Source organism: Centruroides sculpturatus, unplaced genomic scaffold (assembly GCF_000671375.1).
Source record: "Centruroides sculpturatus isolate CEXI.00-Female unplaced genomic scaffold, Cexi_2.0 scaffold1256, whole genome shotgun sequence".
NCBI classification, from domain to species: Eukaryota; Metazoa; Arthropoda; class Arachnida; order Scorpiones; family Buthidae; genus Centruroides; species Centruroides sculpturatus.
The window spans coordinates 194,265-220,799 of NW_019385376.1; the positions used below are offsets into that span (position 1 = coordinate 194,265).

General features: G+C 29.5%; 1 protein-coding gene across 1 annotated transcript; it reads right to left on the bottom strand.

The window, feature by feature from the left end:
• Positions 1–823: 823 nt before the first annotated feature.
• LOC111638311 (syndetin-like) lies at positions 824–22,213 on the bottom strand. The gene is made up of 11 exons (XM_023384001.1): positions 22,102–22,213; positions 18,000–18,094; positions 17,824–17,915; positions 17,308–17,334; positions 9,685–9,798; positions 9,525–9,622; positions 9,353–9,449; positions 9,108–9,266; positions 2,254–2,375; positions 1,964–2,153; positions 824–1,392 (listed from the first exon to the last, which is right to left on the bottom strand). Exons 3-11 carry the CDS (start codon positions 17,905–17,907, stop codon positions 1,282–1,284), a joined length of 1,002 nt encoding a protein of 333 aa, XP_023239769.1. The 5' UTR covers positions 17,908–17,915; positions 18,000–18,094; positions 22,102–22,213; the 3' UTR covers positions 824–1,281.
• Between the last annotated feature and the right edge of the window lie 4,322 nt (positions 22,214–26,535).

Genomic DNA, 26,535 nt, shown 5'->3' on the forward strand with positions numbered 1-26,535 from the left:
CAAAATTTATCCATATCAAATCCAACAAGGAAGAAAAAGCTTGCTAAGATGGACTTGATATCTGCATGGCCCAAGATATTTTGTTTTTTGTCAATGGTAGCTACAAAAACAAATTACAAGTTAAAATAAATATTTTGAAACATGATGTTGTAAACAACTATATTAGCTGTTCTGTGTCATACATTAATTTATAAGCTTTTTATATTAAGAGTACTTTTGCTTACTTTATTTTAAGCTTGGTTACAACTTGGCTATTTTTTTTAAAAGAATGATTGGAAAAAACTTCAAAAAGCTAAAGATTTTCTTTTTTGAAACACAATTTCTGAAAAATATTAAAACGTTACACTTTTTGAACATAGAAAAGGAAATACAATAAATAAATAAAAATTTTAAGAAAAAGCTATAAAATGATTTAAGTGGGAGTTAGGTGCAGACCTAGTACAATGTGAAAATGGCATCCTGGAGATTGGAGGAATCAGTCCCTCTTCCAAGACAATCCTATGAGCTGGAGTAGTGTGCATGTTGAATCAAAGAGAAACAGATAGGCAATTATTTGGCACTTGGCAAATACCAAAAGTGTAGAGCCAGCTTTATAGTTAGTATTTGATTTCGCATTAAGTGTCATCTGAATTTAAGGTGCACCAGGAGAATAAGAATCATTTTACAGAATTTCCATAATAGAAAATTTTTTACATTTGCCAAATGAAATACCTTTTGAATCAATATTTGTAATATTAATAAAGCTTTTACATATCTACTTTCAAGTATAAATTAATATTTTATGAAAAATTCAGAGAGGCATCCAAAATTTATCAACATTTCAGAAATTTATTTATATTTTTGACTGATTACAATGCATAGAACCAACAATTATACACTATATATACATGAATTGTTAAAATATCTAAGAAAATAACAGTAATATGATTTATTTACTAAATGGTAAATAAAGAAATGTTTGTTGAATAATATATCCAAATATAAATTATATTCTTTAATTACTCTCTATTTCAATTCAAAATATCACAGATTTTATAAAACCAGATCCACAAACACTGCTAAAAATATTGATAAATAATGTTAAGTTTGTATTTCAGTTTATTATTTGTCAATTTTATAATAATTTTTCATTATTATTGTTTTGATTAAATTGCACTTTATAAAATCATGGAATGACTGGAGATTAATTCATAAATTACAGAAATGAGTAATGTACAATGTGTGTGGACGTCATGTTATTCGACGATCAGACAATTTTGTTTATAAACCGTCGGATGGACTTCATCTTTTTACTCTCTCCTCTTCGATGATGCTTATGAGCTTTTGGCGTCCTTTTTTATTGATCTGCGTCACACAATTTACAACTCCTATTAACTGTTTGCTAGTATATTCCTGCAATGAATAATAATCAGATTTAATGTATTAGCAACTGCATTATTATTGTAACAAGAATGAGAAATTTTAAATAGTTATGGAGCATGGAAAGTCCAAAAGAAGTTATTAATTGATTAATCATAGTGAATAAGCAAAGAATTATTTTAAATGCCAAACTTTTACATATTCACTTCTAGAAAAATACTTATAATGATTAAAGGTTTTTCATCAAGACTGTGAAATGCTAAATATGAAAGATTGCAATGCTCTTTCCAGACTGTGGAAATAAGCATACTAATTTCTGAAATGCAAGCCAAATTTTTAGAATTATTAATTTAACAATTTTACAAATCTTCCAGAAATTTGTACATTTGCTAATTTGCATATAAATAATGTAGATGATGCAAAAATTGAAATATTTCTCATATAAATTTACTAAAAATAAACCATTAGTGACTTGAAAATATTTGGTATATAATTTTGATTCAAAAAAAAAAGAAAAGAAAAAAAAACAGTTTGATTGTAAACAAACCTTGTTTACAATTATCCAATTAAAGAAATTAAAAATAAGTATCATTAACATTTGTACCCTATGCGATCGGATCCATTCTTCAATTGCAGACTCAGATAAATAGTAAGCTTTTACGTATCCTTCAACAATTTCTCGTTCTGGTACTGGTCTCAAATCTGTAAGTTTCTCCACTTTGCTCAAAAATTGTTGATAATCAAGCTGCATTAATGCTCTGCCTTCATTTGTACACTTTTTAGCTTGAGAAAATCTAGTAAAGCATTATAAATATTTTACTATAAAATATTTATTTCATAAACATCTATAGTTTAACACACAGTAATGAGATCAGTATATAATAATCAGATTACCCTTCCACAAAAGTCCTATTGGCTAACTTAATACACTGTTCCCATAGCAGATCGTACGCTTCTTTTGGAATTCGGATAATTTTGGATATTTCGGATAGCTTCATACTAAAAACTTGCAATTCCTAAAAGTTTTACAAGATTTTAAAGTGAATGAAATCAATTTTTTTACAGATATATTACTAATTACAGAAAACAAATTTAAACAATTAGAAAGATTTCTTTATTTCAATAGTTACTCAATAATTTCTGATACTGTAAATGTAAATTTCAATTAAAAAAAAACATTTTTATTAAAATTTGAATGAAGAAATATGAGATTGACTGCTATCAAGCATAATTATTAAATCAATGTAATATAAATTTTAAACATAGTGAAAAAAATTTATGTTAGATATCTATAAAGATTTAAATCAAAGGAAAAAAATGAAATCACTCTTGATGATGGGCAAAATAACAAAGTTATTTTTAAATTAAAATAAGTCAAATATTTTTATAATATAAAAAAAATATCAGACCAAAAATAATCATGTAAAATTTTATAAGTTTAAATACTTTTTTCAGTAATACTGTTAACAATTGTAATAATATACAGTATTTTTTATGACAAAAGGTATATTTTTTTACAAACTAAACATATCTTCATAAATAAAATTTATCACAATTCTGTCAATATCAATAATTGAAAGACAATTGGATGCTACATAGTTTTCCTATCATACAAATTCCAGTTTAAAATCAATCTCAACCTTGCAATTTTATAATAGTAGTAAAGGTCTGAGTATAATTCTTGCTCACCTCTGTATTAACTACAGATAGGTTTTAGCTTTACTTATCTTTAATGAACAAAACAGGCTGTGAACTAGTTCTTTCTTACAACTATGACAATGGCCCATATGAATAAAAACAAAGGAAATGCTAATAAGCATAAGGTAGAAGTGAAAACATTTCCTCTATTTGGTATGAATAATGATTAATATCTGAGCAAATTCTTTTGGTAAATGAGTAAAAGGTTCTCAATATGCAGGTTATGATAAGATTGCAGATGTGAATGACGCTGTTGGGATCTTAACAGAGCTGTAGAGCTTGCTCATAGGAGCAAAACAGTCAAAGGAACCATATCTCCAAATGTGACCCTTTGTGAGATATAACCCTCCGAAATCAACCTAAAGCTTACTTCCAAGCACTATAGGGAGTCATGGCATGCTCCACTAAGTCTATCGCATGTTTAACAGTCAGTATAGCAATGTGATCAGACATTCTAACAATATTTATCAAAGAATAACGAAAAGTCCATCACTGGACCCTTTGCAAGATATTCACCTCTAAATGTGGAACTCAATGACGGCAGTTCCAGTTGCCATCATGCTTGCAAGCATGTTATGTTATAGGCACTGATCACAGTGCCTGTAACACAAATAATAAATGCATTAACATCTACTGACCAGTTTTTATCTTGAACCAGTACTACTGCCTATTTTCCATGCTCCATGTCATCATGCTATCACTCACCTTGACCAACACTATACATGTAGTTGTGCACTTCTGTGCTCATTATTGCTCACACCTCAGTGCCAGGGTAGGGATGAGCCCACACCCCCTAAAACTATATAAAACCAAGTATTACGGCTACTCAAAGCTGGTATAGTCATGTGGGCTAAATAGTTAAATGAAATAGTCTTAGAGGAGTGCACAATGTGACTCGCAATCGCATGCATCTGATTTTGGGCAGTTATATCTTGCAAAGGATCACATTTAGAGGCATGGTTCCTTTGACATTTTTTGCTCCTATCGACATGCTCTATAGCTCTGTTAAAGATCCAACAGCATCATTCATATCTGCAATTGTACCCAGGTTATGACACATTTAATCCTGTTCCCTATGTTCTATTTTATTAGCTGTATTTAATTCATATTAATCATACACATGTTGGTCTTTTGTTAATTAATTAGTGTAGATAACCAAATTTTGCAATTTATTAAACAAGAAATGCATCTGGCATCACAAGTAGCTTGTATGTTTAATTTGGGCAATTTTTCAATTAATGTACTCATCAACATGAAGTCTAGGTTATTCTATTCCTATATGAGTGCATTTTCTCCACAACATTGCTCACAGTTCATGACACTGTTGACTGTTCTACACCAAATTCTTCTATGCCTTTTTGGAATCCAGGATCAGTTAAATATCTTAACTTCTTTACAAAAAATGAAAATATGTTTAACACATCACCACACGATTCATTCATCATTCCTAAAAAAATTGTGTGTCAACCATTCAACATTTTCTTCTTCAAACTTAAATCATGCCTTGAAATCACTGACTAGTGGACAGGAACAAAGTTTATGTTTAACCTTCCTTAGATTAACTACTTCAGCCATGGTTAAACATTAACAGAAAATAAACCTAGATAAAAGCAACAACAAACCATACTTCTTGCAGTTGAGTATACATCTGATTAGATGCATATATTTTGAAGGATATGCTCATAATTCAAAGTAAATGCTTACTTTTATTCATACAAAATATTTATTACTAAAACAAAACCTTCATTCAAAAGCATTAGCTTCATGCTCATAAGTATAAGGTTTTGCTCCTATTTTTATTAATATGGCTAAATATGTCCACATTACCACTATCTAAACTCTTAATGTAAAATCAGTGATTTTTATTAGCAAAAAGTAATTACATTTCAGCATATTACTTTCCACAGAATCCTGTAAAAATTAAACTCTCAATATATTAACAATAACTACATATTAACAAGGAGACAACCAGACATTCATCTCTCTGATTTGAGTGAAACTTGGCGAGCACATAGATCTAAACACAAATAGATCCTTGTCCAAATAATAGGACTAATTCTCAAGTGTTTCTGAAAAATGGATCTTTGAAAATTGAGTATTTAGCTTATAAGTCTTTGGAAGGTTTAATTCTCGTAATTGATATAGCCAAGTGGATAAGAGACTAGGTGTAGGAGCTGCGCAATGTAGGTTCAAGGCTTTGCACTTTTAGGTTTTTTTTAATGTGTAACAAAATTATTTTATTATTTTACTGTATATTTAGCATTACTACTATTGTTATTTCTCATGCTTATAACACAACAGATTTAAAAAACATGATATCTTTTCCTGTTTAGCAAAATGAAGTCTCTAGATTTAACTCCTGTATGACATTAAATAAAATATTTATTTATTCATATTTATTTTTGGATGTTTTCACTTGTGATTACATACTATGTCGACACAAGCTAATAAGCTTCAGAAATTACTGTGGACGAACAAAAAAAATGTCTGATATAGAGATTGGGTAGCATAGTTACAGCATTTTTTTATGTTGTAGAGACTTTCCTCATCCATTCATGTGTTTTTCACTTCAAATATAACTGTGTGGAAATTAATATAAACAAGTAAAAATTTTATTTAATGACATACAAGAGTGAAATCTAGAGACTTCATTTTCACTAAATAGAAAAGGACATCACTTTTTTAAATCTCTTTTATAAGCTTTAAATGTAAAGAATAACAATAGTGATGATAATGCTAATGATACGGTAAAAAATAATTTTGTTACACATTTAAAAAAACCTAAAAGTGCAAAGGATTGAACCTATATTGCACAGCTCCTACACCTAGCTTCTTATCCACTCAGCTATATCAATTACAAAAATTGAACCTTCCAAAGACGCAAGCTAAATACTCAATTTTCAAAAAGGCCCATTTTTCAGAAACACTTGAGTAGTAGTCCTATTATTTGAACAAGAATCTATTTGTGTTTAGGTCTATGTGTTTGCCAAGTTTTATTTGAATCAGAGAGGCAAATGTATGACAACCTCCTTGTAAATAAAAACTGGATTTAATTAAGTCCAACACACACATCTATACCAGGAATATCCAGTACACAATATACATGCTAAAAATAATGAAAACAAACATTTGACAATTTTTAAATTGTCACTTTCATGTTAAAAATGGTCAAACATCAACATAAAAATTTGAACTTCACTTTAAAATGTATGGAGCAATTACTTCATTGGTTGAAAAATGTTGACATCAATAATGATGATTATTTTTTAAGTAATAAGATTTAATTTATAGTTGTACTTCAAAAATAGACTGCCATGCTTTGGAGAATGTTTTGGCATCTTTGTAATTTATGGCCATGTACCAAAAATTAATTTTGTATATTTTGAGTATTTCTAGATGTTTCAGATTGATCCAATTCCTACTAGGATGTATTAGACTTTTTTCATTATATCATTTTTGGATGCAAATGTCATTAATGATGTAGTGAAAGGCCCTTTTGGATAGAATAATGGTGCTCCTTGATATACTTGTAAAGAAATTAAGCTGTTGTTCCTATGTATACCCATTTCTTGTTGAATTTGTTGTCTGTAATCGGAATAGAATACACAACAGATGATTTCTGTGTTGATAGTATCTTTGGCATTCCATAATAAAGAGAACACAGTTGAGTTTATCATTTAGGAGATACTAAGTTCGTTTGTTCTCATAATTTGTATGTAAACCCTGGAAAGATGTTGATTAAACCTGACAACTTTGTGGGTTTTTTGGTTCATCCTTCTTATATTTGTACCCAGATTGATATTTACAGATGAGATTTTGGACAAGGATGAAAGGATACCCATCTTGTTTCACTGTTTTTAGCCTGAAGATGAGATGACAATTTAAAAATTGTCAAAAATGTTTGTTTTCATTATTTTAAGTAAGTATAGGTAGCCCTCGGTTTATGCTGGTTCAATTTACACCAATTCACAATAACGGCGCTGCGCAATTCGCCATTTTGAGGTGTAATTCCCCGATTTTCCCTATGCTAGACTGATTTTCATTTCAGTGTTGACATATTTACCGAGCCGCGACATTGTACATTCGTTAAAACAAAGATTTTTATTAAATATATTTATTTTTTCTGTTTATTATTATTGGGTATGTATACATTTGCATTAAATTAATATTAAAATACTAAACGTTTAGGTACCCACGAGTCAAGTTATTAAACTTAATAGTCCAATAAATGGCGTCCGAATCCATAGCGCCAATGAATGTATCCCGTATCAGTTCATTCAGGAAAACACCTTACGACGCAATAGCACTTCCGGCGATCACAAATTATCGTTAGTGAGACAAATCTACTTCTCGTTGGCCAGACGATATTTATCTCTCCTTAGCCACCTTGAATTTTCCCGCTCAAACTGACCTTATATATGCGCTACGGCGACCGGTGGTCGACCAATCAGTGTCTTCGCTCGTCTGTAGCTCTACGTCGGGTTAACGTATCCTTTCAACTAAGGAAAGTTTGACGGATGAAGTTTGTGAGTTAGACAATGTTGGGAGCGAAGTGCAAATGTAAAAAGGAGCATCATATTCGACCATATTCCGAAATTCTTAATGAAAGAAATCAAAAATGTAAACAATTAAAGATGGATACTTTTTTCCGAAAAATGTAAGAAATTCGAAACTAAAATTTTTAAATAAAAACATTTTACTTTATTTTATGATAAAATACATTTTAAAAATTAAAAATTTATATGTATTTTGTATTATATTGTATTAATAAACAAAATTATTAGCTTATTTTTCACTTATGTAGAACCTAACCCTATACCTCACTGTAAATACGGGTTCGTTTTACGCCAATTTGATTTGCGCCGGCTTTTGTAGGAACAGAACTGTGGCGTAAACCGAGGGCTACCTGTACGTTTTGTGCTGGATATTCCTGGTATAGTTGTGTGTGTTGACTCCGTATATTAACTTGAAATGTCAAGTAACCAAAGTTTTCTAATAACTGGTTAGTTAATTAGTTTTCTGCCAAATAACCTGTTAATTGGCTAACTGACTCACTCTTTTTTTACAGGAAATGTGCAATAAAATGCAGTTAATTGTTGCATTTTTTTATTAATAACTTGAATTATATAAAAATCAAAAGTATAATTAACAAATATTTATGTAAATATTAATAATTTTAGTATTTAATCACATTTATTAATAATTCAAAAATTACTTTCATTCATGAAAATAATTTCAAGTTTGAAAACTAACATTATTAATTAATTAATTTATTTATTTAGAGAATAATACTTTAAGTAAACATGTACATCTAAAAGCTGAGCATTCATTCTATTTCTAATTTTTGTCTGTATAGGGGAAGAGATAAAAAAAAATATATATATGTTTGATAGTAGTGGAAATTGGTTGCAACTGGAAACTAACCTTGTGAAAATCTTTCTAGCTGACCTAACAACTCTTAACTATAGGTCATTCTTTGGGTTCCATCCCTCATCACCCAGTTGCCCCATTATGAATTTGGTAATTTATGAAAAAGTTTGAATAACTGCAAAGAAGTCTTGAAGTATGAAAATTGCAATAAATTTGTAAGAACTGCTATTTAAATAAATTCAAAATTTGGACAATTTTGTTATGAATAAAACACAAAAAAATATTAAATGATATAATATATCTAATGTTTCTTTTCTTCTTGAAATTTTCTGTTAGAACACATTTTAAACTTGTACATAAAATAAAAAACATATACTTTAAAATTAGTATCAACTGCAAGCAATACAATTATTATTATCACAGATAAAGCCAAAATTTATTTTCTCCAGATTTATTCAAATAAAATTTGATAAATAATTAAACTAAATAAACAATAAAGGTATATTTTTTCTTACTTTTTGTGATTAATTTTAGTCATAGTTTGTTTGTGCTCTTTCTTGAAATATTTTTCCAAATTTTTATTTAATAAGCCATTAAATAAAATCAGTATCTACTTAAAATTTTAAACTGACTAAAATTCTACAAAGAAATTATTTTGAAATAAAAAATAAATGTATTACCCTGAGCATTATATCAACATAAGAACTATGCTGAGACATTATGTCATGTACATCCCATTTCACAGTTCCCATAAGATTTAATATTTTATCATAATCAACAGCTCTACTAGAAACAATTACGTAAACTGGTCTGCGAAGTTCCACTGCTGTCGATAAAGACTGAAATTTGAAAGAAAAAAAAAATGTTTATATTAAGCTGATTTCAAAATCATATTAAGTACAATAATAAAATAAAATAATCTTACTTGGGAACAAAATTGAAGAAGAAATGATTGTTTTGAAGTTGGAATTATTGTTGATAGTGACTGTTTAAGAAATTCAAATTGTTCTGCTAAAAACACACTGAAAAATAAAATCAATTTTAAGCCTCAAATAAATTAATCATACATACAGATTTAATACAAGAAAAATTTTTACAGTGATTCAGCTGCAGCTATCCGTTGTGCCAAACCATAAAGTTGCTCATTACTCTTTAAATTAACAACTGGAGATAAAGTAGCCGGAGGAACTTTATCCTAAAAATATATTCAATCCAATAAACAATATTTTGAAATTTTTGTCTAAAATATAATTTTACCTTTTTTCTATAATCATCAGATTCAAATTCACTTTCATCCAAGATCAAATGTTCTCTAATACGTTTAAGGGAAGCTTTCAATTTATTGCTCAAAATGTTTTCATTGAGATCGCACTGAAATAATTTTTATATTTTAAAATTAGTTAATTAATATCGGAATATATATTAATTATATAAAGTTTTATATTTCAATCATCATGTATTCTCAAACTTGAGAATTTTAACTATTCACATATATGATTACAAAAATTCTTTATATAAACACTCATTCTCATATTTTGTATATTTCATAAGGCTACTGAACTTTAGCAAGATTTTGTGTAAAAATTTCCCAAGTTATGCTGTAATACAATTTCTATTATCTCTACAATTTTAATTTCAATGTATTCAATAATTTTTTTTTAAATATAACTGCTTATAGTGCATTAGTGACAACCATCTTGCTGAATTACTTATTTTGATCACTTTGAAACTTGCAACTTTTGATAACAATAACTGGCTGATAACATTAAACAGAGAATTAAAAATTTATATTAATCATGAAGTGTACATTTAATACAACATTACACATTTACATAGGATGCACCATAAGATTCTAACCTAATGAAAAAGGGCAAGGAAAAAGAAAGAAGGGAAAAAAAACAAATAATATTTACTTTTCAATATAATCATCCTTGATTTCAAAGACTTACATAAAAGTTTGTCGAGTGTTTGAATTCAGAAGATTATCAAAACACGCTCCATGATCATTTTGTGGATGTTGGACCCATTATTTTTAGCCCAAATTGAACTTTCCAGTAGGACAATGCATCCACACACAACTCAGTCTACAAAATCATGGTTAAAAAAATATATATATAATATAAAAGTTATGGACTAGCCTGTCAGAATTCCAGACCTAAATCCCATGAAAAATGTTCAGAGTATGCTGGCAAGAGTAGTTTAGATGGGAGACAGTTTAAAAACATTACTGAGCTCAAACTAACAATTACAGATGCTTTGGACAAATTGAAATTTGAATATCTGCAATACTTAATAGAACAGTGCCAGACAGTGTTTGATGTTATTTAGCAATACGGTGGCAGTATTGGATGGTGACTTTGTGTACAATGCTGAGATATAGAATTCTGTCCAGATAAATTTGAAACAGTTTATTTTGATACATTTCTGTTTTTGATATCTGTAAAGTAACAGTACCATATGTTTTTCCATAATTTATTGTATTATATCAAACCTTAGTAAATAAATATTGGACTGAAACAATGCATTGCTTTCATTATTAAGTTGTTGATAGGTGTCCACATAAATATAAAACAGACCTTATTTTGCATTTACAGTAGGATTTCTTTCTTTAAAGTCCATCAGCAATATGCCCTCACAGTCCAAAAACTATTATCCATGACCTTCTTGGTTGATGGTGACACTTTAGCGTATTTTTGGGGGTCTTTCCCATGGTCTTTGCCACTACATTAATTCCATTTTGGAAAAGGGGTTATAATAAAGGACCATAGTTTCGTCTCATGTAACAATAGATTTCAAAAATTCAATTCCATTCTCTCCATATAGATTCAAAGTTAAAAGTGCATTTTCTACACATTGCTGCCACTAGACAAAAGAAACAAGTTTTGGAACCCATCTTGCACTGACTTTGCTCAAGTCTAGATGCTCATGAAGTTTATACCAAACACTTGTATCTGATATATTGATATTGTTACTATTTATTTCATTTTGAATTGGCATTTTGAAAGAACCAGCTCCTCCACCACACCAATTTTTTCAAGGTTATGTCTACTGGACGACCAGATCTCACATCTTCAAAAGATTTTTGTCCTAATCAAAAATGTTTAGTGCATTCTTTGACAGTCATATATGACGGCAAAGCTCCTCTATACATACAATCTAGGCTTTGCTTGATTTCCAAGGATGCTTAACATTTTATAAAAAACTTGATGACTGACTGATACTCAGTTTAAAATTTTCTGCCATGTCATACAGAGAAATCCACTGTAAATCACCTTTTAGTACTACAGCCACTAAATTTGCATCAAACCTAATATGACATTAATCTTTCATATACTGTCTTGACACGTCTTTCAGCCTTGTGCAGTAAGTTAGATCAGGAAGTTATCATGTTTCCTTTGTATATATGCTAACATTTCTTATAAACAAGAGTTTTTAACTCAACAAATCACAAAATTAAACTAGAGAAATCTTAACAGAAATGTTCATTCTCAAAGGAATACTTCAAGTAAAAATCTACAGTACATGTATTTTCCAAGAATTCTTGTCATGCCATTACATGTGTCTTACCTTTTACATACTTGTCAGTATGTAAAATATAAAATGTATGCTTTGATTAAAAGTTAGTTCTGAAGAAAAGGTCCATTTACAGTAGTACAAATTTTCTAAGAATTCTTATGCTTTGTCACCAAGTGCAATTATCATAATTGATAACAATAACCAATTGATAAGATTATCCATTATTATAATAACCAGATTCCACTGTATTTCTTCACATTAATTTTAGCCATCAGTTCCATTTAGGGATTGCATTACAGTAATAAAAAATAAATAAAAGTATTAATAATACTAACTCTTCCTCATAAAGAAGGTGACCATGGCCTGACTAATATAGTTAACCTCCTCTACAAACAAATTCTGACACTTTTTCCACAAAAAACAAATCAATATTACATAAAACTATAACTCTCACAGACAGTAATCACATACCTTTAAACTTACACTCTGAGCACTTGGTCATAGCTTAACACAAACAACAGACACCATTAATTAAACAGTCATGGGCCAAAAGGCACTTCATGGCAGGCATACATATGACCTAGATCAGGACTATATTGACAAAACTGCATCAAACTACTAGCTGACTGCAGGCTGCCAGTTTGAAGAGACTGAAGGTTTTATAGCTGCCATTTAAGATTAGGTCAAACACTAAAAGCTACAGAAAACACATTCTGAAGGATCCATCACTCATAAATGACACTTGCAGAAAACATATTCTGCCAGAAATAAACAATATATAACTTCTGGTTGCAAGCTCTTAGCACAAACAAACTATTTACAGAGGCATAATCAAATAGCAAATATAATACACCGAGAGCTTGCACACACACACAGATTATTAAACCCCAGGTAACATACTATATACTCCACAGGCAGTTTTAGAAAATGACACACACAACATATATACTATGACAGAGCCATAATCACTGATAAAACAATTTATTACAATAGACCTGACATCACTTTCATTGACAAATGCAATAAGATCGCTTATATAATAGACATCTCCATTCCAAACATTCATAACATGAAAAATGCTCCTACTGAAAAAATCAACATGTACACTGCACTCGCCCATGAAATAAGGTAACTGTGGAGAATAGATAGGATATTTATTATGCCTATTGTTCTCTCTTCCACTGATGTCATATCCCATACACTACACAAAATTCTAGAAACATTAAACCTTAATAAAAACATATAACATTGAACACTTATCACATTGTTAGGAAATTCCTAGGAGTAGACACTTACACTAATAACACAGAAGCTTAATGTTTCACTTGTTTGAATAGCTATGCCTTGACTTTGGTTCAGCATAGCACTTGGCACCAATGTCAGCTGAACATGACATTTGCAACATAATAATAATAATACAGTAGAGCGTCATTTATCCAAAGGAATTCCAGTCGACAAATTTAAATTTTCACCAGTGCTGTGGCGCTGTAATCTTTGCTTATGTCTTAGGCTACTCAAATATTTTACGTTTTTGATACTAAATTAACTATTGTTTTTATATTTTTCAATATATTTATTTTGTTTGTACAAAATAAAAAAATAATTTTTAACGATACAAGTCTTCATTAGACTTAACATCGACGAAAATTCAATGTGAAGCGACACGCAATGGAGAAAAATTTCAACACGGGATAAATTAATATATTTTTTCATACATAATTGGTTATCCAAAAAATAAGCTATCCAAACAACCCCAGTCCCCAATTGATTCGGATAAACGACACTCTACTGTAATAATAATAATTGCCTTGACGCTGGTCCGGCATAGTACACAGCCACTGGTGTCAACTGAGTATAAACAATCACTAGCATGCTAACTTTTGCAATGGAGTCAAAATTTAAAAATTACCAGTAAACCAACAACATTCTGAAAATTTATATTACCAGTAATAAAAAAGTCAGTAAATTTGCAACCCCAATTCCATTTCCATGTGTTCACCTCTTTATGGTCTTTTAAGTTACAACTATGCTTGTATTTTATAATTGCTGATAAGCTACAGAAGAATAATCGCATTTTAACGAATCACTTGGGCCACTGAAAATCATCCACTGTTCCAGGAATCAGTTATATTGCAAACAACGAATTTTCCACACACCCAAGAAAATATCTGTTATTTGAAAAAAATTGTTTTTACCCCTATATACAGTCGACCCCCCTATAACACGGGTTCCTATAGTTTGGATTCCTATATGACAGCGAAAAAATTGCAACGGTATCTGTACAAACATGGTAAAAAACTCCTATAATTCGGTAAAATGTCATCGGGCAGCCGAACTACTTTCCGCCATCCAGCACCACGCTACAGAGAGTTTAGGCAAGTAAGTTGAGTTTACTATCGTCTGTACAGTATGTAAATTAGGTACCATAAGTCTAATACAGCACTAATTTTATACATTTCTTGTGAAAGAAACATTTCTTATTCAACGGCATAAAAATTATTTATATTAATGATGTCTCCAAAGTTCAACGAAGTTTTCGCAGAAAAATAACTTATCAGAAATCATGCCCACTGTTTGGTGCGTTGCTCCGCAACGAAAACAAGCTTAAGCAATGGCGACGTCGAATGGTGCACACTCGGTAAGAAATCCTACAATTTTTTGTTTATAGCATAGTTTATACGGATTATTCCCAAAAAAAATATACGTGTTTTGGAAATGTTGAGTCGAATTAGTCTAGGAATCAATTAATTTTATGGAAGAAAACCTTTCAAACAGCTGTAGTCCGTAAACTTCACACGTGTCGGGCTGTGATTGGCACGGACTCGTACAAAATGGATTCATAAAGAACGGAACGTGTCTACCGTGTTATGGGGGGGTCAACTGTATAAGAAATACCAGAACTTGAAATTATCTCTTCAGATCTCTCTTCTTTTTCCCATAGAAACATGTACGTTTGTAACATACATGCATATGACAAAGCTGATAAAAACTGTACATATAGTAAGCATAAAAAGAAGCTAATTACATATACTCATTAGCACTTCAGTTCTTTCACTTTGTTGAAAAAACTCATCCATTGTGGTTTCTTTCAATGCTGCTTTTCTGTCTATTGAATACAACACCGCTGGATATTAGCAATGTCATGCACAGTACAGCCTATTCATTTATGCTGAAACTCATCAGGAAGGTCTTCACGACTTGGAAATACTTGATGGCCTCATTAAATTTTGGCACTATTCTTGGACCAGTGAGTGTTCACTAGGTGACATCTTCTTGATCATATCAGCCAGCTGATTCTCTTTGTATAATTCTTCAATTGTATATACCCCAAATGTAACAAATGCATCATAAAACTCTACAAATTTCTAGAAACAAATATCCCAAATATTAATTAAATGTTGAAAAAAAATGAAACGTTTACAACAGATTTAGGGTTAAAAAAAATCCATTATTCCAAGTAACAAATCTGCTAAAAAGAAGTAAAATTACATTGATTTTGCAAGACCAAGAAAAAAATCCATTATTCTGTGATCCGTTAAAATAAAATTCTACCATATTTTAACTATAGCAATGATTTAGCTTGAGACATGTCCAATAGTTCCAGATTTTCAGTTTTAAATAAAACATAAAGTAAGCTTATTCTTTCAAAAATTTCATGAGAAAACATCTCAATAAATTCAAGGAAAAAACTATTTAGCATGATTTCTAAACTAGTTTTACACTTTATTGTGTTCTATAACTTTAACAAGATATTTTAGTAATACTAGGTAGGGTTTCTCATTTTCTGGTCTTTTGCTTGTCCTGGGATTCCAGGATAAAAGTGAACTGTTTCCCAGGATAGAATTAATTATTATTAAGCTATACAAAATATCTTGAAATCAAATGATATAATTATTTCTCATTTTTTAAAGTAATTTAATACTTTCTGCAACCTCCTAAATCATATTAATAATGCTGTGTAAAATATATATTAAAAATTACCTTTGAATTACGTAGAAATTTTCACAAATAGAAAAAATTTATTAAAGTTTGCTGGAAACTGGCATACAACAACAACAATAATAAAAATGCTTTGAATTGAGTTGAAAATTTAAAAAAATGAACTTAGATCAAACTTCTAACTTAAAAGGTAATTTTCATTTTATAAATAAAACATAATACAAAATATTATTGTAAATTTTTATAAGATTTTAAAAAGCAAAGATGGTCAAATACTCCACCAATCAATCAATCTGGTTCTTATTTAACTAATGAAAAGTCCTGCTATCAAGAATGCCCTTTCCAATTCAATTCATGTGGGAGGAATCATCTTTAACCTGTCCTATGTTGATCCCGAAAATATTTGGGTTAACCTCATTGACCTGCGTGGGAGATCCCGAATATTTCCGTGTTTACATTGGAACGTTTTTGATACTAGATGTTGCTTCGCGTCACAATTTATATTAAAACGAACTTTTAAAATAAAATTTTTTTCATTTTTATATTATTCAATATATATATTTTGTTTGTGAAACATAAAAAAATGATTTTTTTACGATACAGTAAACACGATTATTATTTTAAAAAAATTTAGGCTTAACATCAATGAAAATTCAACATGGCGTCACAGGCAACAAATAAAAATTTCAACATCAAATAGGTTAATGCATTTAAGAGAAGATGGATGTTGTGTTTTTCCACCTGTAACTTGGAAGATATCTAGTTTGTTTTCGAGATCATTGTATTTTTGCTCTCTAGTATTCTTGATTTGTCTACCTCTGCTGCTTTAATAGAAACATCAAGCTTATGGCCCAATAATTCAGCAGTTCGTTTGTCTTTAATAATCAGGTTTATAAAGAAAAACTTCATACTTGCAGCCTTCATACTCGTTTGTATCCTTGCCCAATTTGCACAACCTGGTGTTATGCAGTTGTTGAAGCTACTGGGCATGGTTAAAAATTAAGATAGCATAAGCACAATTTTTCCAGATATTACAGGGTCTGACAAGTACAGAATTTTTAGAGTCCTACTACAAATAAGCTACATATTGATTATTGACCATTTGTGACATAACAAACATAAAGAGTAAAAATTAAAAAAACTAATAAGTAGGTTTAAAATTAATAAATACAAATGTATTCTGACAGTTTATGAGTTAATTATACTTTCTATTTGCAAAATTTCCTCAATCTTAACACAAAATAAGAAAAAAGTGAATTTTTAAGAAATTTGCAGGATTTCCTGGGATGAGAAGAATTTCCCAGGATATTTACCAGGTTAAAAAAACAATCAGGATCCCATTTGAGAAACCCTAATACTAGGTGAGTGAAATAAATCAAAAAAGAATGCATTAAAGTTAAATTCAAAAAAAGTTTATAAACTTACCATTTCTTTTGCAAAAAAGCAAAACACCTGAAAAACAATATTGAATTCAATTCAGAGAAATAACTCTTTAAAATGATTAATAAAAATATTGATATATTATATTTTTGTATTTTACATAAATCACATTTTGTCTTTTTGTAATATTTGAAGTATAGCATTATTCATTTTTTTCTTTATCTTACTATTTTTGAATGAAAAACAAGCATCTTAATAGAACTGAATCTTTCAAAAATTGCAAATTATTATTATTTTTTATTACCAATTAAATGTATAATTGCTTTCTAATCTATTTAATTATTATGGACCATAAAGCATAATGAGAAATGTAATAACTATCTATAAAAAATATTATACAAAACAATTATTGTTGTTATCAGCTTTCAATCTTTTATAGCTTCAGAAATAAAAATTTTACAATAACCACAACTATTATTAGAAAACTGCAATTTGTATATAGTCATATTAAATATACAATTTTAAAAATTTACTTTGGATATAAAAAAAACTAATACTTACAGCATACATATAATAATCAAATAATTGAAACATACAATTAAGAACGTCAAAAGCAATCGGTTTCAAAACATGCATCATTTGCATATATTTGCCTAAAAAAATTGTTTACTGTTAATTGTTATATATATAAACTATATTACTCATATAGAAACAGTAAAAAAATATATTTGCCATACCAAATAATCTCAAAACATTCAAAGTTGTATTTGTCAAAATAGGAGGTTGCTTTTTCTTGGTAGTGAAGTTATGTTTTTTGTGTGTTTTTGAAACTCTAAATAAAAGTAAATAATATAATTTATTATATGACACAAACAGTATTATAAAGTAATTTCTCTTCTAAGATAAAAATTTAAAAATTTTCCATTTATGTGATTTGTCTAATAATTGCTATTTGCTATTTAATACAGGGTGTTTCTGAGATAATGGGACAAACTGGGGATGATTCCTCACAGGAAAATGAAAAAAGGCAAGTAAACATATATCTGAAAATGGATGGTTTTCAAGAAATCAAACTTATGACAGTATCAGATTTAAGACAGATTTTATTACATATTCTCTTGATTACATAGCACTCTTCATCAAAAAAATGTTCAAAATAGTCTTCATAAGCATCTATGTAAGCATGGAGACTTGAAAACATGGACTGCTGTACTTTTTAGAAGGTTTCAGGCCTTCTGCAAATGGTAGTGCCGACACTGACAATGCATTGCAGCAGCATGTTGACATTACCAATAGGAGCAGCATACACTAGCATCTTCAGGTGACACACAGATAAAAATCCAAAGGATTCAGACTGGGAATGTAGATGCCATGCCACTGGACCTGCTCTGCCTATGTATCTGTGTGGATATATAGTTTATTGTTTAATATAGCACATGCATATTGATTAAAGTGAGCTCCAGCTCACTTTATTTAATCAATGTGTACATGCTATAAAAGTTGATTAAAGTAAGCTGGAGCTCATTTTAGTCAAGAGTTATGTAAGAGAGTTATATAATAAAATTTATCTTGCATCTGACATTGTCATAAGAGGTTTGATTTCTCAAAACTGTCTATTTCTGGACATGTTTATATACCTTTTAATTTCTTTATTTTCCTGTAAGGAATCATCCTGAAGTTTGTCCCACCATTTCAGAAACACTTTGTATAAGTTAAGCCAAAAGCATATTGTACATCAGAAACTCTGAAAAGAGCTTTTTCTTGATTTTCCGAGCACTCAAACAGGAAGTTAAGGGGACCGGAAAATCCAATTATGTTTAATTATACTAGAATATAAAATTTAAACAACAAAAGCTTAAAAGGAGTAATTTTATATAATTATGATAAATTTCTCTATTTAAAAAAAAAAAAAAACTAAGGAAGGCACTAGTTCAAAGTTAAAATTGTGTGGGGTCCATGTTATGAAATTTTGTTAAAAACTCATTTTTATATTAATTATTATAAAAAAGGCAGAAGGCTTAATTTTGAGGATAGAAGTAGCTTTTGAATATTATTATAAATTCCAATAATGAGTAAAATTTTCATTAATCCAACCTCACCCAAGATATGACTTGACCCTTATTGCCTTACCATTTGACTTTTAACACCAAAGTTTAATAGCATCAATGCCCCATATATAGAAAGAATCTAGTAATTTCAAAATCTTTGGCTCATTCAATCCTGAGATATAATGCAAAACAAACACTGACACACACACACACACTTTTATAAGGAAATTTGTTTTTAGATATTTGAACTCAAGTGTCAAAATGTAAACAAATGAAAAAAAAATGGGAGGTGGTCAAAATCTGACCAATCATTATACTTTCCCTATGTTATATCCTATAATAGTTGGGAAAGTAAAAATCTTCACTTTTTTACTTTGGTTTGTCTTATAATTTAAAAATTTATTTGAAATTAAAACTTTCAAAGAATTTTTGGATTTTTTAAAATAAGTGGAACTTGTAAAAGTATTCCACCTACCAGAAGTCATTTGAGCAAGTTTTGCATATCAGAGAGCAATGACCATAAATTCAACAGTTAAATTCCTTCCATAGTTCCAGATGTGCATAGGCAATTAGAGAAGATGTCTCATGTTGCTTTGGGATATTTTTAAACAGACATTTTTAGAGATGACCAAGTAGCCTCAAATAAAGGGCTGATGAAAAAGTGTTCATGTTATTAAAAAATATAATAAGGAAGTAATAACACCTGAGTTTAATATCAAATACAAAACAACCCAAAATTATTTTAAATAAAATTTAGACTAATTACTTTGACAAAATAATATTTTAAGTTATCACACTGAAAATTTTTATAATCTAAATTGATTTAAATCTTTTTAAGGCACTTTCATTTAATTTGATATTTATGAAAACTACATTAAATATGAAATGTAAAAATGTTGGCTATTCTAACATTAATACTATGAAAAAATGCCACATCATGTATGATAATGCAATATAATAATTGGTTAAGGGAATATCTTTTAATAATAAATAACTTTTAAAATAAATATTCATTTAACTCAAAAAAACACATACAGGTAACTCTTGTATAATGCAGTACTTATATGACACAGTTTCAATATTATGCAGTTCAGAAACGGCAGCAATTCTTGAACAACACAGTATTTATACTATGCAATTTTGATACAAGTTGTTATGAAATAATCTGTTCATCTTATTCTAGCAAATGTTCTTTCAGTTGCTACAACATAGTTCACTAATATAGACAGATTGTGCATTTTCTATCAGCAAAATGTTGTTTTGGAAGATATTAGTGAAGACAAATCAAATTTATTTTTTGTGGGCAATGAAAGAATTGTTATTTATGATTCTTTTTTTTTTACAAATTTTAATAAGTTTATTTTTGTTTTGTAATTCATGTGTTGTTAAATGAAATTTTCTTAATTAAATAAAACAGTTTATATAAGAAACATGTAATAAAAATAAAATGTAAGAAACATGATAGATAAATTTTTATTTGTCAGAACCCATTCTAAAAATTTAATATCCAAAGTAAATAAGTTGTTAAGCTAAAAAAATCATAGAAATCAACAAGGAAGTTAATGAGATTTTATCTCTTGATCACACTTTCTTTCGAAAAGATAGTTTCCTGGAGCAACAATTCAGGGAAGTCAATGAAAAAATTTGAGGTTGGTCATCACATTCTTCATGATATTACCAAATTTGGGTATATTGTGATTCAGGAGAAGGTACCCTATAAAAGAGCAAAGTAAAAAGAGGTTAGAGGTTACCTGTCTCTGGGGTTTGTTCATTGCCTGAATTCTCTCTGTTAGTGTATCTGCATTTGGATTTGATGTCCATAAACTTATGCAGTATCTGAGATAAGGACATTTTGATATTCTAAAGACTTATTGCATCAAAGGAGCACCAAACTGTCTAAAGAACCTTAACCTGTCCAGTGTTATTCCTGACATCTTGGTTTGCAACCTGTTGACCTTAACTGATTGACCCAAAATATCTTGTATCATCATTGAAACTAGATGTCGCTAGTCATTATAATTTTTATATTAAAACTTCCGAAATATAATTTTTTTTGTTTTTACACTTATTAATATATTTATTTTGTTTGTGCAAAATTAAAAAATAATTTTGGACAATACAATAGCCACAATTTTTTTTTCCAAAAATGTGTAATTTTCGTTAGGCCTTAACATCGACAAAAATTCAATGTAACACCACATGCAACAGAGAAAAATTTCAACATCTGATAGGTTAAGGATGTTTGTTCTTAGGAAGAAGTTATTTGACACATGATTAAATTGTAAAACTCCCTTCCTAGACAGAATTAGTTGCGAGTAGGATGCCAAATAATACAGAAAAGTATAGGATATAGTAATAGATGTAAATATAGGTAAAGATAAAAAAGCTGTTGTCATTTGTGCAATAGTTTTACTTATGTTAAAATAAATCTAGTTGTTTTATTGTTACTTCACTGTCAAATCAATCACTTCTGAGCGCTATGTCTCTCCTATCCTTCCTTGATTTGCTTGCCCTCTGCTCCCCATACAATACTGCTGACACATGTACTCAAAGGTTTTCTGTGAATCCAATCACAGGTGGTGTCAGAAAAATCCTAAACCAAGGGGATGCTGCTCACATATTTAAAAAATCGTTTTGCAATGTAAAACGCACTTTTTATATGTAATGTGACATCTCATATAACAATTTTTATAAAAGCATTTTTGGCAGAACTTAAAACTTTTTGAATTTATGCTATGTAAATTAATTTTTAAAAAGTCATATACATTTCACAGAATATATTAATACACACTTCTGATAATCATCAGCATTTTCTTCTACATATTCTTTTTTCAATTCTTCTGGTACATCAGAATCATCGCTGTCAGAACTAAAGCTGTGTCGGGAAGTACTTTCATCAGTCTGAAAATATTTTAATAACTATTAATTAATTAAATCATTAAATTTTAAGTTAAAACATAATAAATTCAAATAAAAACAACATATGTCAAAATCATACAAAATATAAATAATGAATGCACCTTCAAAAATGTTTCAGAGTACTGAATAATGTCCAACTTTTATATCTTAGGTTTTATCTGGATAATATATATTTAAAATTTTCTCTGCTTTTTAGTAAGATTATATATTTTTCTTTAAAATAATCTTTAGTATATAATATACAAAAATATCTTCTAGACTAATGATTTTCAAACTTTTCTAATAATGCTCTACCATGAGAAAAATTTTTCATATCCCACCTTTTCCCAAATAAACTAAATTAATATTTGCTACAATAGGTGTTTTGCTCAAATTTAAAATTTGTTATAATTTTTTAACATTTGCATGCACACATGCAAAGACATAAAAAAATGTATAATATTAAAAATTGTTAGTGTAATAAATTGTCAGTATAACATTATCAAAATATGATGTATAATGACATTGCTAGCCATAATTCTTGTTTAACTATCAATGAAGATCAAAATTTTTTTCTTTATATCATATGTAAGTAAGATGCCTGTTTCTTACAAATATGATATTGAAAATGACAGCAAAATATCCATCATCTTTTATATAAATCAGAGACTCATCAAAACTTTGTCATTGCAAAAATTTGAACACATACTTGACAGCAAATTAGATAAGCAATACAAACAACTGTCTTTCAGCATTAAAATTCTAATAAACACAAAACATGCAAGTAAAGGGTCATTCTAAAAGAAAAGAACATTTTGATCTGATGAACCGCGCAGTTCTCCCACCCCACTGCCGCGTCATGGACTTTTCCATTTTTTCATGTCAGTCTGATGCTAACAGCGAGCCGCAACGATCGTTTACTGCAGTGGTTCCCAATTAGTTTTTCCTGCATACCACTTCAAGAAAGAGCTCAAACTCACATATCTCTTATAGCAGAAATTCATTTTAATCTATACTAATATTATAAATTCGAAGGTAATTCTCTGTCTGTCTGTTACCTTTTCACGTCTAAACCGCTGAACAGGTTTTAATAAAATTTGGCACAGAGATAGCTTACATGTTAGAGATGGACATAGGCTACATTTTACTGCGAGAAAATATCTTACTCCCACGAGAAAATTCAATATAACGCGGGCGAAGCTGTGGGTAGACAGCTAGTGATAAATAAAATAAGTCTTTTTACATTTATTACCTTTAAAATACAATTCTAATAATAATGAAAATAACATAAGGTTATTTAATTTTAATGTAACAAATGTGCACGATTTTCTTTGCACAACTTTGTAAAATCTGGTTGCTTTTTGGTCAGCTTCAGTCTCAAGTCATCTTCGAGTTGAAGTCGGTGATGATGTCTAGTTTTCATGTTTGTCATGGCCGAAAATCCGCTCTCGCAGAGGTATGTTGTGCAAAATGGTAGTAAATATTTTATTACCGCTTTGCTGACATGATAAATGTCTTTTAGGTCAGCCAAAAATTACTCAGTGATTGCTCTGCAAAACAACTCTCGAGTCTGCTGTTGCATGAAATGTCTATTAATTCCTCTTGGTCAGAGATGGGAAGGTGGTCAGTGGAGTTATTCGCAACAGCAACAAAAATTTTCAAAATTAATTTTGCGATAACAAATTGTGTTAATTGTACAATTTTTGTTTCTTGCGTAAGAATTTCATTTAGGTATTGTCGCAAATTCATTTTTTTAAATGAAATTTTGAGAATATTTTTAGTTATAAATAAGCGAATTTGTGCGTTCGACATCATGTTGTAAATTACCGAATTTTTGATGGTCCATCCATTATTTTTTTTTTGCTTCATTTCATGCATTTAAATTTTAAATTGACCGATTTTAGATTGCCGCACGTACCCCTTCATGCAATTTCATGTACCCCTGGGGGTATGTGTACCACTAATTGGGAACCATTGGTTTACTGTAAACAGTAAACCAATGGTTCCCAATTAGTGGTACACATTGGAAACCAATTGTACACATTGTGTACAACGACTTTGATGTGTGTGACAAAATTAAAGATCCCGCCAAGTGTGAGGTTTATGGTAATGTGATAAATGAAGCTTCAGTTCAAAACAAATGGCAGGGATTGTTGTCCAGAAGCATTGTGCTTCTTCAGGATAGCACATGTCCACAGCTGCTGCATTGATGAACTTGCTTCAGCAGTTTAAATGGGAAGTTTTCGAACATCCTCCTCATAGCCTAGACTTGGCTCCAAGTGATTACCATCTTTTCCCAAAATTGAAGGATTTTTTGGCCGGGAATCACTATGGAACTGACAACAAACTGAAAGAGGCCATTAATGACTGGTTCAAGAACTTGGCAGTAACTGAGTGTGTAGAAGCATAGAAAAGCTGATGAAACTCTATGACAAATGTTTAAATTTGTATGGCAACTATGTAGAAAAATAGCTAAAGTATCATATATGTTGTAAAATACATTTTGTTTCATTATCTTAAATAAAAATATCTAGAGATACAAACGTTCTTTACTTAAAATGACCTTCGTACTTTCAGCAGTGTATTAGTCTTCATCAGACAAATACAAAAATTTTTTGTCTGATGAAAACAGTAATGCACCATTGAAAGTACTTGCATTTATTTTGTATTTATTAGAGTTTTATGCCAAAAGACAGTTGTTTATTGTGTTGCTTAAACTTTCTAGTCAGAAAAACATTCCTAATTTTTCACTATTGCTTTACCTCTTTCAAAAAAGAGATGTCCCTCATAGGATAATACCCCACATTTTGTGAAACTGTACTATATATTTAAATTTCTTAAATTTACAGTCGACCCCCCATAACATGGGTTCATACAGTTCAGATTCCTATATGACGGCGAAAAAATTGCGACAGTATTCATACAAACACGCTAAAAAAACTCGTATAATTTGGTAAAACGTCATCGCTGACTTGTGTTGCGACAGGATTGGTCGAATCTAGACTAATAGTGGATATCGTACAAACTGTTGAGTTTAAACGAGCAGCAGACCTACTAAAAACCATTTATTATTTAACGTCCATAAAAATTATATTTATATTAATGATGTCTCCAAAGTTCAGCAAATTTTTCGCAAAAGAAATAATTTATCAGGAAGCACGTGAGCGCCATTCGATGACAAGCTCCACAACGAAAACAAGCTTAAGCAATGGCGTCATCAAACGGTGCACACTCGGTAAGTAATTCTACAATTTTTTGTTTATAGCGTAGTTTATATGAATTATTCCCAAAAAATTATTTGTATTTTGGAAATGTTGAGTCGAATTAGTCTAGAATCTATTAATTTTATGGAAGAAAACCTTTCAAACAGCCGTAGTCCGTAAACTGCATACATGCTGGGCTGTGATTGGCTCATGTATTCAAAGACTCTTAGAACATCAATTTCATAAAGAATGGAACGTATCTACCATGTTATGGGGGGTCGACAGTATATATATTTTATTCTCTTTAAATTATAAATTTCTTTTTTGGTTAGATTCAACATTGTTATAATGAATTTTTGAATCTATTAACAAATTAAAATAAAACATAATTTACAATAATATGCCAAATTGAAAATATAATAATTTTAAACAAATATCTTTAAATTAAAATCTAAAATAATAAAAATTAAAATATTTATAATTTTAACTTAATGTTAAGATAAGTTTCATACCAAAACAATTGCTTCATAAAAAAAAAAGCTCTAAATTCAAATGTAATTCAATACACACTTGCTAATTTGGCCTCTCAATTATCTGGCATATCCCAATGTAATTCCATTTCCACAAAAATATTAGTCATGTCACACATTCTGTTTTCCTGTTTACTTAGATTTAATTTCTGTGTACAGTATTGCATTCCATGCCATATTTCCCACCTTCCTCCAAAAAGAATTAGTACAGTTAAACCTCACTTAACGAGCATAATTTGTTCCAGATTCTTCCTCATAATGCTAAACATTCATTAAGTGAAACAGTTTTTTCCCCATAGAAATTAATGTAAAATACATAATGTGTTCTATGTCGAAAAAATATTCAAATATTTTAAGTATAATGTTTATTCAAAGAAAATTATACAATATACATTGTTAAGAAGTGTGAATCATCATCATCTTTTCTTTTAGCATGGAATGAACCAACCTGGAATGTGAATTAAATTTGCAAAAAACAAAAAAAAAAAATTACAGATAGTAGTATGTCTCATAAACACACCAAACGCTATGCAAAATTATGTAAAGGCTATAATTAAATATTAAAAATTAATTAATTTGACTACACAAAAGCCT